The sequence below is a fragment of the Pongo pygmaeus genome, chromosome 4 (genome assembly GCF_028885625.2).
Source record: "Pongo pygmaeus isolate AG05252 chromosome 4, NHGRI_mPonPyg2-v2.0_pri, whole genome shotgun sequence".
Lineage (NCBI taxonomy): Eukaryota > Metazoa > Chordata > Mammalia > Primates > Hominidae > Pongo > Pongo pygmaeus.
Window position 1 is genome coordinate 106,297,238 of NC_072377.2, and position 15,977 is coordinate 106,313,214.

Consider the following 15,977-nt stretch of genomic DNA (forward strand, 5'->3'; position numbering starts at 1 on the left):
CCCAGCTACTCGGGAGGCTAAGTCAGGAGAATTGCTTGAACTCGGGAGGCAGAGGTTGCAGTGAGCAGAGATCGTGCCACTGCACTCCAGTCTGGGCAACAGAGAGAGACTCTGTCTCAAAAAACATAAAAGAAAGAAAGAAAATAATGTTTAATATTCACATACAGTAAAAAAAAAAGTATGCTACAGAATGACTTCAGTGATAATTGAAAAAAAATAAGTACTTGCACTTTTAACTACAAATAATTAACATGAATGATTTAAGACAGATTGAAATTAATGAGTAACTGAATACAAACTAACAGTTTAAAAGATGTTGTACCTTGCATACACATAAAGCAGAATTCCAGATAAAACATAAGAAACAAATTTATTAAGTACTAAAGAGGTAAATATTCATAGTTTTATTATTAATTGGAAATTTAAAAAAACATGAATATTAAGATTGTTACCCAATATTTTCTAGAATGAAGAATATTCAAAAGTTTACATAGGCAGACAGCTGAGATTCTATAAAAGAAACAGGGTGAATCTATAGTTCTTATTAACCATATAGAAAATAACAACTGGCCTACAATTAAAATAAACCTCTCTGGTTTTAAAGAAAGCATGTTTACCTGGTAAATGTTTTGGAAAGCAAGAAAAAGGTATTATTAAAGACCAAGCAAAGATCCATGATAGAAGAAACCCAATCCACCAAGCTCCCAACCATCGCGGATCATCCTCAGTGATATCAGTGCTATATGACAGAAAAACAAGAGGTAAAAGTCAACTCTACCTTATTAATTAAAACTCAGTTAAGATAATTATATACTTTATACTTCAAGTGCATATAGTAGAATATGATTATAATATCCAACAGTTTAATGGTGCCATTGCAAATAATCAGAAAACAGGTAGCAGACATAATTGAGAGTTATAAGAATAATGGTTTACAAAATGTTTAAAAATGGCAAATATGACACAAAAGTTTAAAATATCTAATAGTAAATGTGACAAATATTTGAAAAGATACGTAGAATTTCTCAACATTCTTTTAACTTTGGCTAAATTTTCTTCTCTACTGTATTAAATTAAATATATATCACAGCAAATCACTGATCTACGTTAAAAGTCCAGAGTGTGCTTCAATTAGAGCATTTCTTTAATGTAAAATTATTCTTAAAGCGACTATTTATTTGTCTATTTATTTCTTTGAAACAGGGTCTCAGTCTGTCACCCAGGCTGGAGTGCAATTGCATGATCATAGTTCACTGCAGCCTTGAACTCCTGGGTTCAAGTGATTCTCCCATCTTAGCCTCCCAAGTAGCTGGGACTTCAGGCACAAGCCACTCCTGGCCTCAAGTGATCCTTACACTTTGATCTCCCAAAGTGCTAGGATTACAGGTATGAGCCACTGTGCCCAGCCAGGGGTCTCATATTTTAATATACTTTGGCCCTTTCCAAAAATAACTACTCCTACAACTCATGTAATTTTCCACTGAAATTAAAATGTCCTGTCTTAAATCTCTGGGTCACCAATTCAAGAGTTCTTCTGCATGCCTTTTTATAGGCTGTGAAAGATTAACCTAGGACTAACAGTTTAGAGAACAAATCACATACCTATGACCACATTTTTGTATTCACTGCTCATGGTCATGTAGAGGATTGTGCAGTTATTATTCCCAGTGGGAAAATGGAAAAAAATATGACCTCAGCAAAGGCACAAATTTCTCTAATCAGGAAATGGAGAAGGTAACTAACTCAGTGTTGAATTTTGGAGTCAAAGAGATCTACTTTAATTCATATCTTAGCCACTTACCAACCTGTGCATATCAACTACTTTGTAGAGTACTTGAGAGGATTAAATAAGATAGCACGTAAAATAAGTTAACATTCAAAACATATGGTGTCTGGTATATAGTATAGGACAAATAAATATTATCTATTACTATCTTTCATTGTCATCATTGTTAAAATGGCATAATTGTGATCTCTGACATTATCAGAGTTACTATGGAACATTTTCTGAGAATGATAGACTCTTGAGACTCTTCAGACTATCTAGTCCCAACTAAATCTATGGAAAATACTGCTAATTTTTATTGAATTCTTATTTTTGAACAATGCATGGGGTCCTACATACTTATTTTTTAAAATTTCACCAGATGACTTCATTAAATATTATTTATGAAAATATGTTATTATAATAAAAGATGGTATAGCACTGACCCAAAAGGTAATGCAGCCAAATAAGATATTATATAAGAATTCTTTGTATTCAATTTTGTTTCCTGAATAATTCCTCATGCTATACTGAGGGAAGTACTGTGAAAATGTTCTGTCTATGATGCTGGCATAATTCAAATAAAATGACTTTAAATAAAAGAAAAATAGATACTGCCTTGCCTTTCTCCCATAGCAACATCAACGTATATAGTTAGCAGTTGTCCTCCCAATACATAGCCAATAGCAGGGCCTAAGATTGACATAGCATAACCAGTTCCTAGAAGAAGAACAGACATTGAATACAGTCATATGTACAACTTCACTTTGCATATCTAACAGTGAAAACAAATGTTTTACTACAGAAAAATCTAAACAATTAAGCATATCAAAATCATGCATATTTTCACTAAAACAATACCATTTGAATTGATAGTCAAGTCAAAAATCCTAAAACATATAACTCAATGTAAAAGCTATTTGTAGTAATACTTAGAACAAAACCAAAAATTATAAATCCATGGAAAGTGTTGTTAACTGGCAGTAGAGGTAGTATATCTACTATTTATCCTTTACTGATAGTGATCATAGTTACTCTTTACAATATCATGGAAGAAAACAATGCGAGCAATGTGAAACAAGAAGCCTTTTCTACTCTGCACAACTCAGACAGAATTTTGTATTTTGCACTACAGCAGCTGACTTCAAATCTGGATCTGCTGATAAGTCTATTTCTTAAAAGTAAGCCGTTAGATTTCTTGCTCAGGGTAGGGACTCTCCCTATTTTTACTTGCAGTAGAATTAAATTGAGCTTATTTCTATCTGTGAGATATTTAAAATGTTGCCATATATAACTCTGAATTTTCATAAAACAAAAGTTATTTGACCACTCATGTCTTTTTATTGTTGTTGTTGCTGTTTATTTAAGCTCCCAAGTATTTTGGGGAGTCAGTTGAATATAGTTTCACTTTTTTTCCCTTTTTTTAGTTGACACATAACCATTGTACATATTTAGAGGGTACATGGTTATGTGTCAATACATCTATACAATGTGTAATGATCAAATCATAGTAGTTAGCATACCCATCACCTCATACATTTATGACTTGTTTATGTTGGGAACATTCAACATCCCCTCTTCTAGCTTTTTGAACATATACAAGGAGTAATGGTTAACTATATTCAATCTACAGTGCTATATAGAACACCAGAATTTATTTCTCCTAACTGTAGTTTTCTATCTGTTAACAAATCTCTCCATATCCTCCCCTTCCCATATCTTCCCCAGCCTTTAATAACCATAATTCTGTTCTTGAATTCTATGAGCTGATATTTTTTCTTTTTAGCTCCTACATATCAGTAAGAACATGCAGTATTTATCTTTTGTGCCTGACTTGTTTCATTTAACAGGATGTCCTCTAGGCTCACCCATGTTGCTATGAATGACAGGATTCTTTTTTTTATGGCTGAATAGTATCCTGTTGTGTATACATTTTGCATTTTATTTATTCATCTGTTGACGAATATTTAGCTTGATTCCATCTCTTAGCTATTGTGGTAAGTGCTACAATAACATGGGGACACATGGTGGTCATCTGTATATCTTATTTTGAAAAATGGCTATATCGATTCTTTGCTTATTTTATAATTAGATTATTTGGACTTTTTGCTGTTGAGCTGTTTAAGTTCTTTATATATTCTGGAAATTAGTCCTCTGTTGGATGAACAGTCTGCAAATAATTCCTCCTGTTTTATAGGTTGTCTCTACAATCTGATGATTGTTTCGTGTGCTGTGCAGCAACTTTTTAGCTTGATATAGTCCCATTTGTCTAATTTTGTTTTTGTTGCCTATGCTTTTGCAGTCTTAGCCATACAATCTTTGCCTGGACCAATGTACTAAAGTGTTTCCCCTATGTTTTCCTCTGGTAATTTTATAGTTTTGAGTCTTACATTTAAGTCTCTAATCCATTTTGAGTTGATTTTTGTGTATGGTGTGAGATAGGGGTCTAGCTGTATTCTTCTGCATTTCAATATCCAGTTATTACAGCATCATTTATTAAAGAGTCTCCAGTGTATATCCTTGGTATCTTTAGCAAAAATCAGTTGGCCATAAATACATAGATTTATTTCTGAGTTCTCTATTCTGTTCCATTGGTCAATGTGTCTGTTTTGATACCAACACTATCCTTTTTTGATTATTAAAGCTTTGTTGTATAATTTGAAATCAGATAGTGTGATGCTTTCGGTTTTGTTCTTTGTGCTCAGGACTGTTTTGGCTATTTGGCATCTTTTCTAGTTTCATATGAATTTTAGGACTGTTTTTCCATGTCTGTGAAAAGTGACATTGGAATTTTGATAGGGATTGCATTGAATCTGTAAATTGCTTTGGGTAGTATAGACAGTCATTTAAAAAATATTCACTCTTTGAATCCATGAGCATGGGATGCCGTTCTATTTTTTTTCTGTTTTCAGTTTCTGTCATCAGTGTTTTGTAGTTTTCCTTTACAGATTCTCGCCTCCTGGGTTAAATTTATTCCTATGTATTTCTTTGTAACCATTATAAATGATATTACTTTCTTGATATATTTTTCAACTAGTTCATCATTGGTGTAAAGAAATACTACCGATTTTTTTAATGTGACTTTGTACCCTGAAACTTCACTGAATTTATTTAATAGTTCTAAGAGTTTTTTGGTGGAGTCTTTAGATGTTTTTATGTAAGACTATGTCATCTGTGGAGAGAGACAATTTGGCTTCCTCTTCTCCAATTTGGATGTCCCTTATTTCTTTCTCTTGTCTAAGTGCTCTGAATAGGACTTCCAGTACCATGTTGAATAAGAGTGATGAAAGTGGGCCTTCAGCCAGGCCTGGTGTCTCACGCCTGTAATCCTAGCACTTTGGGAGGCTGAGGCGGGTGGATTACCTGAGGTCAGGGGTTTGAGACCAGTATGGCCAACGTGGTGAAACCCCGTCTCTACTAAAAATACAAAAATTAGCCAGGCGTGGTAGCAGGCACCTGTAATCCCAGCTACTTGGGAGGCTGAGGCAAGAGAATCACTTAAACCCGGGAGGCAGAGGTTGCAATAAGCAGAGATCGCACCACTGCACTCCAGCCTGGGCGACAAGAGCAAGACTCCATCTCAACAAAAAGAAAAGAAAAGAAAAAAAAAACAGAAAGTGGGCTTTCTTGTGCTTCAGTTCTTAGAGGAAAGGCTTTCAGCTTTTTCTCATTCAGTATAACATTAGCTGTGGGTTTGCAGTATACGGCCCTTACTGTGTTGATGTACGTTCCTTTTATACCTAATTTCTTAGAAGTTTTTATCATGAAGGGATATTGAATTTTATCAAATACATTGCTACATCTACTGAGATGATGATGTGATATTTGTCCTTCATTCGTTTATGTGATATATCATATTTATTGATTTCCATATGACAAACTAATTCTTGCATCACTGAGATCAATTCCACTTGATCATGGTGTATTATTTTTTGATGTGCCATTGAATTTGGTTAGCTATAATTTTGTTGAGGACTTTTGTATCTATGTTCATTAGGGATATTGGCTTGTAGCTCCTCTTTACATTCTGTTTTTCTCTGGTTTTGGCATCAGGGTAATACTGGTCTCAGAATAAGTTAGGAAGAATTATCTCCTCAACTATTTGGAATACTTTGAAAAGAACTGGTGCTAAGTTCTTCTTTACAAGTTTTATAGACATCAGCAGTGAAGCCATCCAGCCCTGGGCTTTTGTTTCATAGGAGACTTTTTATTATTCATTCAATCTCATTACATGTTATTTGTCTGACCAAGTTTTCTATTTCTTCCTGGTTCAATCTTGGTAGGTTGTATGTGCCTAGGAATTTATCCATTTTCTCCAGGTTTTTCAATTTGTTGGATGTATTTGTTAGTAAGACTAATAATCCTTTGTTTTTCTGTGGTATCAGCTGTGATGCCTTCTATTTTGTTTCTGATTTCACTTATTTAGGTCTTCTCTCTTTTTTTAAGTCTAGCAAATGGCTTTATTTTATCTTCTCCAAAAACCAATTTTCATTTCATTGATCTTCTGTAGTTTTTTTTTTTAACTCTTGTTTAGTTCTGTTATAGTCTTTATTATTTCTTTCCTTCTACTAATTTTGGGTTTGTTTGTTCTTGCTTTTCCATTTCCTTGAGGTACATCATTAGGTGGTTTATTTGAAATCTATTTTTATGATGTAGGTGTTTATTGGTATCAAATTCCCTGTTAGCATTGCTTTTGCTGTACCTCATAAGATTTGGTTTATTGTATTTCTATTTTCATGTAATTCTTTCTTAATTTCTTCATTGGCATATTGGTTGCTCAGGAGCATGATGATTAATTTTCATCTATTTGTACAGTTCCAAAAGTTCTTCATTATTGATTTCTAGTTTTATTTCACTGTAGTCAGAGAATATACCTGATATATTATTAATATTTAAAAGTTTTTTGAGACTTACTTTGTGGCTTCATATGGTCTACCCTGGAGAATGTTCCATGTGCTGAAAAGAAGAACATGTATCCTGTAGCTGCTGGATAAAATGTTCCGTAAATACCTGTTAGGTCAATTTGGTCTACACTGAAGTTTAAGTGCAATATTATTCACTGATTTTCTGCCTAGATGATCTTCCCAGTGCTGGAAGTGGGGCATTAAAGTTCCCGACTGTTATTATATTGGGGTCCATTTCTTTAACTCTAATAATATTTGACTTATATATGTGCATGCTCTGGTGTTGGGTGCATATTCGATTATAATTGCTATATCTTCTTAGTGAATTTATTTTTGTATTCTTGGTGAATTTGTAATTGTAAAATGATATTCTTTGTCTCTTTCTTGTATTTTTTGTCTTAGACTATTTTGTCTAATTTAAGTATAGCTACTGCCACATGCTTTTGGTTTACAATTACACTAAATATCTTTTTATCCCTCCGCTTTCAGTCTAAGTGTGTCTTTACAGTTGAAATGAGTTTCTTCTAGGCAGCATATGGTTAGATATACTTTCTTAATCCATTCAGCCTATCTATATTTTTAATTAGGGAATTTAAACTATTTATATTCAAGGTTGTTATCATTGATAGATGAAGACTTCTGTCATTTTGTTAATTGTTTTCTGATTGTTTTATATATCCTTTGTTCATTTCTTCCTCTCTCGTTCATCTTAGTAGTTTGGCAGTTTTTTGTAGTGATAACATTTGATTCCTTTCTTTTTCTTAAGTATCTGCTCTGCCATTGAGTTTTACGCTTTCACTTGTGTTCAGGGTGGTAATTATTGTCCTTTTGCTTCCAGATGTAGGACTCTCTTAAGCATTTTTTGCAGGGCTGGTCTAGTGATGATGCACTCCCTCAGTTTTTGCTTGCCTGGGAAATACTTTATTTCACCTTTACTTCTGAAGAATAGCTTTGCTGGATATAGTATTCTTGACAGACAGCTGTGTCCCCCCCACCCCCAGACCCCTGCCTTTGAGCATTCTTAAATATATCATCCAATTCTCTCCTGACCTGTAAGGTTTCTGCTGAGAAATCTTTCTAATGGGAATTCCTCCACATGTGACTTGATGCTCTTCTTTTGTTATTTTTAGAATTATCTTTGTCTTTGATTTTTGCCAGTTTGAATATAATACACCTTGAAGAGGACCCTTTTGGGTTGAATCTATTTGAGAATCACTGAGCTTCCTGTATCTGGATGTCTAATTTCTCACCCACAACTTGAGGTGTTTTCAGCATTATTTCATTATATGGATTTTCTATACCTTTCCCCATTTCTTCTCCTTCTGAAATTCCGAAAATTCAAATATTTGTATACTTAATAGTGCCCATATGTCACATAAGCTTTCTTTTTTTTTTTTCATTTTGTTTGCTGTGTTGTTTGACTGGGTTATTTCAAAAGACCGCTCTTTGAGGTCAAAAATTCTTTCTGTTTGATCTAGTCTATTGTTAAAGCTCTCAACTGTAATTTTTCATTCAACTACACTTGTAATTTCATTCATTTAATTCATCAGTTGCATGATTTCAATTTGGTTATTTTTAATGATATCTATCTCTCTTGAATTTCTCATTCAGATCATGAATTGTTTCCTTGATTTCCTTGTGTTGTTTATCTGAGTTCCACCTTGATATCATACTAAGTTTCTTTAAGACCATTAGCTCAAATTCCTTTTTAGGCATTTCATAGATTTTTATTTTATTTTGGTTCCGTTACTGTATAATTATTGTATTTCTTTCAAAGTGCCATGTTTCCTTGCTTTTTCATGTTTTTGCTTTTGCTTGTTACTATATTGATACCTGCACAGCTGGAGTAACAGTCACTCTTCCAATTTTACTGAGTAGTTTTCACAGGATAAGACATATTCCTATAGATATATCTATGGTGTTTGTTGGGTAGGTACCCTATGGGTTTGATTCTGGGTGGGCGCAGCAGTGTAGTCTCCATTTGAATACTCTGGCTGTAATCAAAGCCAATGGTATCTGTGAGTTCCTCGGTGGCTTAGGCTGCACTGAACATACTGTCTTCCAAATGCTGTGGTAATGAATCTCTTGTGTTAGATTAACAGACTGATAAAGAGAAAACTCATACGCAAATAAAGTATTCAATAATTAGATGTAGGGCTGTGCATTGTCTAGTTAGCTTTACCTTGCAGGAACATGAGAGAAGGAATTTAAGAGAAACTTATGCTACCAGGAATTAGATCACAAAGGAGAAACAATGGTTTCTTTTGTGGACTGTAAATCAATATAGGATGTCATAAATCACACAGAATGGCAGAGCTCAATCTCTACACCTTGTAGAGATTTGCCTCTATGTCACTTGTGAAAGTTACCCTAAGATTCAAGCAATCTAAAGAGAATGCTGCTTAAATGGCTATTCCTGTCCTGCAAAGCTGGCATGCCTAGAGCAAGAAATACAGCAGAGGATCAACAAAAATCATTATAATTTATATTTACTGACATTATATGGCAGGAAATAAAACAAAAGTAATACTGCATTTATTTATTGGGAAAACCTATGGCATTACAACTAACTTTTTAATAAGCCTATGTTATACTTTACTTCTAAAGTGAACAAATAATAAGATAAAGTGATACTGAGACAGTTTAGACAGTAAACTTACCTATATAGAGAGAAGACTTGTGTGTGGGCACAGAATCATCAAGAAAGGCTGTTCCCAGAGTATAAAGAGGAGTTCCTCCTGCCCCCAGCAATAGTTGTCCCAAGATGAAGACATACAAGTAATTAGAAAGTGAAGAAGCTGAAGACGTACAACTGGTGCTATTCCTTGTTGTTACACAAGTGTCTTTGGGGAAAAAAAAAATTGTGAATTTATAGAAATTCAGCTAATAATTTAAATTTCTATCATATAAATTACATTTGCCTAATATAATATAACCTTATTTATTTCTTCCAATCATTTTACTTTGATTTAAACTATTTAAAAATACATCAAAAGAAAAATACACTTTCTTATCCCAGCCTGCCCTCACTTTATGAAGGTAACCCCTATTCACCTCTGTCACTTAGATGGGGGTAACCACTGTTAACAGTTCTTTTCAGTTTTTCAGACATTTACTCACACATTTACATGTTGTATACCCCATTTAATTTTTTTACACAATTATAGTCATAATAAAACACACTATCTTTATATTCAACAATGTCCAGTTTTCACTTATTATGTCCCGGACGTCTCTGATATTAGCACTTAAAGCTATATTTAAATTTATTTATTGGCACTGTCATACTATTCTACAGCATAAATGTCCTGTAATTTTATTGCCTAGTCCAGCACATGTATTTAATAATAAATATTATTAATATTATATTGTATTATACATAGGTTTAGATGATTTTATTATTTCCATCAGAATGTTATGATGTACATTTTTTTTAAGTTTACTCTGGCACATTTTGGGGAAGCCTATCTATAGGACAGGTTACAAAGAGTGAAACTGCTAGGTCAAAGTGAATAAATATTTATATTTTGATACTGCCAAACCACTTTATCAAAAAGTCATACAAATGTGCAATCCCACCAACAATTCATTAACACTTTACATAATAAAACTTAAATGACTACCAATCTCATTGGTTAAAAACATATATATATATAATTTTTTAATTTTATTTTTAAAATCAGTGACATTAAGCATTTTTCCATACATTTATTGTCACTTGCATTTTTTTCTGTGAACCAATTTTTCAATTAGTTCAATTTTCCTAGGTTCTGAGTTTGATACATGACTGTTCCTTATTCCATAATTACACAAACAATGGTTTTATCCTAGTATTTTTACTACTTTATTTAGATATAAGATAGGTGGATAAACATATACACACAGAATGGATCACATGGCTATGTCCATGTAATGTGTGTGTATATGTTGCAAAAAAGGCCTCAGAAGAAAAGTAGGTCAGAGGTCATCTTCTGCAACTTGGGTAAATACATTAAGCCAATTATCTCAGCCCAGGTTGTTGCAATAAGCCAATTAGCTCAGCTCTGGTGAATATAATCAGTCAATTAGCTAACTTGAGAAAGCAGAGGCATCCAGGCAGGCCCCAAGTAGAAAATGTGAATAATACAGGCATACATTGAGAAAGGAAGCAGGGCTGTGAAGTGCTAAGTTAATTCATGTGTAATATCTTTTAGTGGGAGAAGACAGAGATCCAGCATTCTATTGCATTAACCAAAAAGCACATCTTTTACTAACTTGACTATTTGGGGGTTTATTTATGGCCGCCTGACCTTGTGTCACTAATCTGTGCAATCCCACTCCAGCACAAATCTCTTGTTATTACTTCAGCTTTCTAAGGTTTAAAGGCATCAATATGTCAACCCAGCTATAACACATTTTACAGTGCTTCATGAAAAGCTCTATTTAATTGATCCATTTTCATAATACAGATGGTCCTGTATTATGAAATCTAATACAAACATCCCACAAAAAGCTGACAAGGAATAATTCACCTCATTCAAAGTTGAATAATAACCAAAAAAGAAAAACAAATGGCTAGTAAGGGAGAACAGTCTCTAGAAAAATACTGTCATTAATGTAGATTTTAAAATTACTATATTGCCATACTTAAAAAAGGAATGGAAACAGTTGCCTCTTAAAATCCAGAGCTCAAAACAGGGATTTAATAAGCTCATAGAAATGTGTTGAGGCAGGGCATGGTGGCTTACATCTGTAATTCCAGTACTTTGGAAGGACGAGGTGGGTGGATCACTTGAGGTCAGGAGTTTGAGACTAGCATTGCCAACATGGTGAAACCCCGTCTCTACTAAAAATACAAAAATTAGCCAAGTGTGGTGGCACACCCCTGTAGTCCCAGCTACTCGGGAGGCTGAGGGCAGGAGAACTGCTGGAACCCAGGAGTAGGAGGTTGCAGTGAGCCACTGCACTCCAGCCTGGGCAGAAAAGCAAGACTTCATCTCAAAAAAAAAAAAAAAGAAAGAAAGAAATGAGGTGAAATAGAGAAAGAAAAGAAAAAAACACAAACATGGGCTAAAATAACTCAGTATCATGTTTTATTCTATAAAACATAAAAGAACAAAACTATCAGAAATGGAGGTCACCCTGGAATGGTCAAAAAAGAATAGAGACTGTGAGAATTATGACAAAGAGAATAGACTTGAGAAATATGAACAAAATTAAATAAAGGAAAAATAAGACACCAAGATTTAAAAGGTTACAGAGAAAATTACAGATATAGAATTCAGACAAAGGCAATCAAACATACGTATAATCAACCAAAATAGAAAAATAAATATGTTTAAAGGTAAAATTAAGGAAAATTTTCTATAATTAAAATTGATCTATGATTTAAAAAGATATATAGCATCCCAGGAAAATTTGATGTAGGACTTTCAACACCAAAATATTCCCTTGTAAAGTTTGTGAATTTTAAAGACGAAAAGACTTTTTTGAACAGCTAGACAAGAAGATAAAGTCACTTATGCAGAAGGAAATAAAAAACATAAGCTTACATTCAGACTTCTCTAAAGCAACATTAATCTCATAGAGGCAGTAAAGGGATGCCAGAAAAGTAACCAGTGCAAGATAATGTGACACTCATATTTTATGCTTAGCCAAACTGTCATTCAAATATAAAGACAAAGAAAAATATTTAAACCTATATTATTTAAACCTATTAAATCTCATAAAATGAACTTGCCCTGAAAAACACTACTATAAGAGTACATTTTACCCTATAGAGAAATACTTCATTCAGAGATGCCATGTGTACCTTAAGATAATCAGAAGCAAATTGTACTTTTATAATACAGTTTATAAAATAGCTAGATTTACCTATTCAATGAATTTTGTGAGATTATTAGTTGAGGAAACCATTTGAACCTAGAATTTCAACTTCTAATGAAAAATCAATTTCTGACCAAATACAGTTAGCCCTCCATATCCACAGGTTCCATATCTGTGGATTCAACCAACCACAGATCAAAAATATTCAGGGAAGAAAAATAACAATACATCAATAAAAGAAATATAAATAAAAATATACTATAATTATTTACATAGCATTTACACTACATTAGCTATTATTTGTAATCTAGAGATGATTTAAAGTTTATAGGAGGATGTAGGTAGATTGTATACAAATAACACACCATTTTATAGAAGGGACTTGAGCATGCAGATTTTGTTATCCATGGGGGTCCTGGAACCAATCCCCCATGGATACTGTAATTTCAACATTAATTAAAAGGCATGTGATTTGACAATACACCACAAGATGAAGCTCCTATGTTGTTTATAAATTTAGAGGAACATTGCCAATAAAATTAAGGATTAGAACTGTACCTAATAAAAAAAGAAGTGGCCAGTCTTACCCACTAATATTGGCAGGTCTGTGACAAAAAGACAAAAGGAAATCCACATACCATATGTCAAAACATTTAGAAGTTAAATACCAAGCTCAGCCAAATGCTTAACCCCAATCAAAGACCCACAGCCTGCTGCTCTCCAAGCATTTGCCCTAAAGACCTAGAGGCTAAAGGTACCTCTTTTCCCCTGGGCCTATCCTGCTGCCAGGGGTAGGGCAGAATGGACTTTGCTGTGATGTGACTCCACTTCCCCAGCCACACATTTGAGAAGATTCCCAGGAGATGCGTATCTATGCATCCTGGAGAGGGGAGTAAAGAAGCTTAGTTTTGAGGGAACCCAGTCTCCCCAGTTACCTGCATCAGGTGCTTTGAGGTGGCTAACTTTAAACAAACACAGTCTCTCTTTCTCCTTTCCCAGGGGGTAGCTGTACTTTTCTTCCCTCAGCCTCATTCCTCATCTCCTAACCTACTAACCACTGCCCTGAGGAAGGAGAAAGAGCTGCTGCTTTTGTTTATAGTTGACCACCCCGAGTCTAAACAGCATCTTCTGGCCTGGGGAATTTAGCTCAATCCTACATTCCTTTCCTGTCATCTCTGGTACCACGTCTCTGGTTACCATGGAATTTACGGAAAGATGTCATAAGAAAAAAAAGGCAGCATAATTTTATTAAAATTAAGATTAGGGCACTGACCACAAAAATATTTTCATGGAGCAAATGAGAAATGTGAACACATAGTTCATCACGAGATGAGGCAATGATTTATATAAATAAATGAAGTAAAAGAAGAGAAATGATGAAGGAAAGAAAGAGGAGATCAAATCCTGACAGAAAAAAGTAAAAGGAAAAAACTAAAACCCCATAGAAAAGAAGATACAACGGAAAGGGGCACATGGGTAAAATGACTGAGAAAACATAGTTATGGGCATATAGAATACAAATGAGGAAAGTGAGCAAAATTCATGATAAAAAAGAAGAAATGTTAACATACGGAGGCCAAAGAAGATCATATATACACATAGTTGAAGTAGTTGATATACCTAAGAAAGAAAACTAAAATCATAGAACGAAATACTTAAATATATAATTTAAAGAAATATCACTATACTTTAAAAGTATGTATGTAAATCTCTATAGGTCAACCTGCATAATTGGAGGCCAGGAAACTATGACATGAATGGTCATCACGAGGACATAGTTTAGAGTAGACTTTGAAGGGAGTCGCAAATACACTTGGACTATTGAGAATCTTCTTTGTAGAGAACACCAGCAGTATACTATATATCACGTGTCACAAGCACTTCTAAATAATTTCAGAATGCACAGGCAAACAAAGGCTTTGTGTGCTTTGTATCTTTTCTTCTTGGTTCTCGAATAACAAGTGGAATAATCACTTATTTATATGTAACATGATAAAGAATATTAACTTTAAAAATCATCTATCATATATTCAAGTTAGTTTTATTCTTCATTAATGTCTAACATCTCCCAGAACTAGTGCTCTATAAATCACTTTTGAAAAAGACTGGTTAGAAGTATAACAAAAGTGTCAAAAGAAAGAACAGTCCTAGGTCATTAAAAACATTTAAATTTAGCCCTTATACAAACAGACTTAAATCCTAGAGGGTTACAGTGGCACACAGCCACTCCAAACCACACCAGTGGGGAGGACACCAGGAAAATGCACACTTGGGACCTCTTTCTTCCCAACATGCAAACTCCTGTTAGCTAACCCAACTACAATCCAGGGCAGAGAAGAGTGCCAGATTGACATAGTCTGCTGGATTTTTCTACTAAAGCACAAAGCAAAAGTGATAAATAGTAAATATTGGCTCTGGAGGGACACAGAATATCCAACACAGCTCCCTCTCCTTCTTTGGCATCCACTTTTATCTTTGTCTGAATTTAAAAATCTGCATGTCTCCCACATAAGAAACCCACAAAAAGCTATCAGAAAAATATCATCACGAGATAACATGCATTCAGTTATTCTCTCACCTGAAAGCAACACTGAAGTGTTAGCCCCAGCGGTGGTCTGCATCGAAGGCGGCAGACGAAAACAAGAGCAGGGCGACAATTAACCAGCTCCATAGTTTTCTTTCTATAGTTGGTCAGAGGGCCCGACTGATAAGCATAGCTTCCTTCTATCATGCAGTTCTTGTTACCTTTACCACTGCCTATACCTTAACTGATCAGGTATTTTACAGTCTTTTACAAGTCTCCAGCTGTTCTTTCCCTATTGAGTTACTGAAGTTTTCTTTTAACAAGTACTATTGGGTATAGGAGTGTTAAGAGGCACCTAAGTGAATCGTACAGTTCAAAAATATACTGTTCCTTGCAACTGGAAAGGAACAACTCAATTTTCCCTTGGTAACTAGGATCCATTAGCTCTGTCAATTTAGTGAACTTCTCTCCCTGTTGAATATTTACTATGAAGAGATCAAAAAGGATTAGCGAACAGTTATTGTTAAGCTTTGGATTTAAGGGAATAATGACTATGTGCCTTGATGGAAACTTGCATCCCTTGGGTACTAGAATTCAACAAGGCAGGGTGTAAGAATTCCATTAAGTGGATTATTAGCTATAGTAGTGAGAGGCACCAATCCATTGCCGCTCCTTAGTTCCTTAGACAGTACCCAACGAACATAGTGGTGAGTTTCCTGGGTTTTATTTTTGCTTAATCTATCCCAGATTTGCAACTGAATAAGTTAGCAACCCACAAATGCCAAAGGCTGCATACAAAACAAAAAAATGAGGCACAAGAAAATTATCATCATTCTAGCCAAAAGATCAAGAAAGAAGCAGCTTGGCAAGGCAGAAAAATTATACAGTAACCATGCTACTCTAGTCAAATACCATAGAGAAAAACTGCAATCTCACCCACACTCACCCCTGCAATATATGGTGTAACAAGGTGCCCCAT

The 15,977-nt window shown here is 34.4% G+C and overlaps 1 protein-coding gene across 2 annotated transcripts in view; it reads right to left on the reverse strand.

Moving 5' to 3' along the window:
• The window catches only part of SLCO4C1 (solute carrier organic anion transporter family member 4C1), a 62,924-nt gene that overhangs the window by 27,801 nt on the left and 19,146 nt on the right, over positions 1-15,977 (reverse strand). For both annotated transcript variants that reach the window (XM_054489029.2, XM_054489030.2), the window contains exons 3-5: positions 9,330-9,512; positions 2,389-2,485; positions 618-739 (exon numbers count right to left, since the gene is read on the reverse strand). In XM_054489029.2, the coding sequence (XP_054345004.1) occupies positions 618-739; positions 2,389-2,485; positions 9,330-9,512 (402 nt within the window). The remainder of the gene's footprint in view (positions 1-617; positions 740-2,388; positions 2,486-9,329; positions 9,513-15,977) is intronic.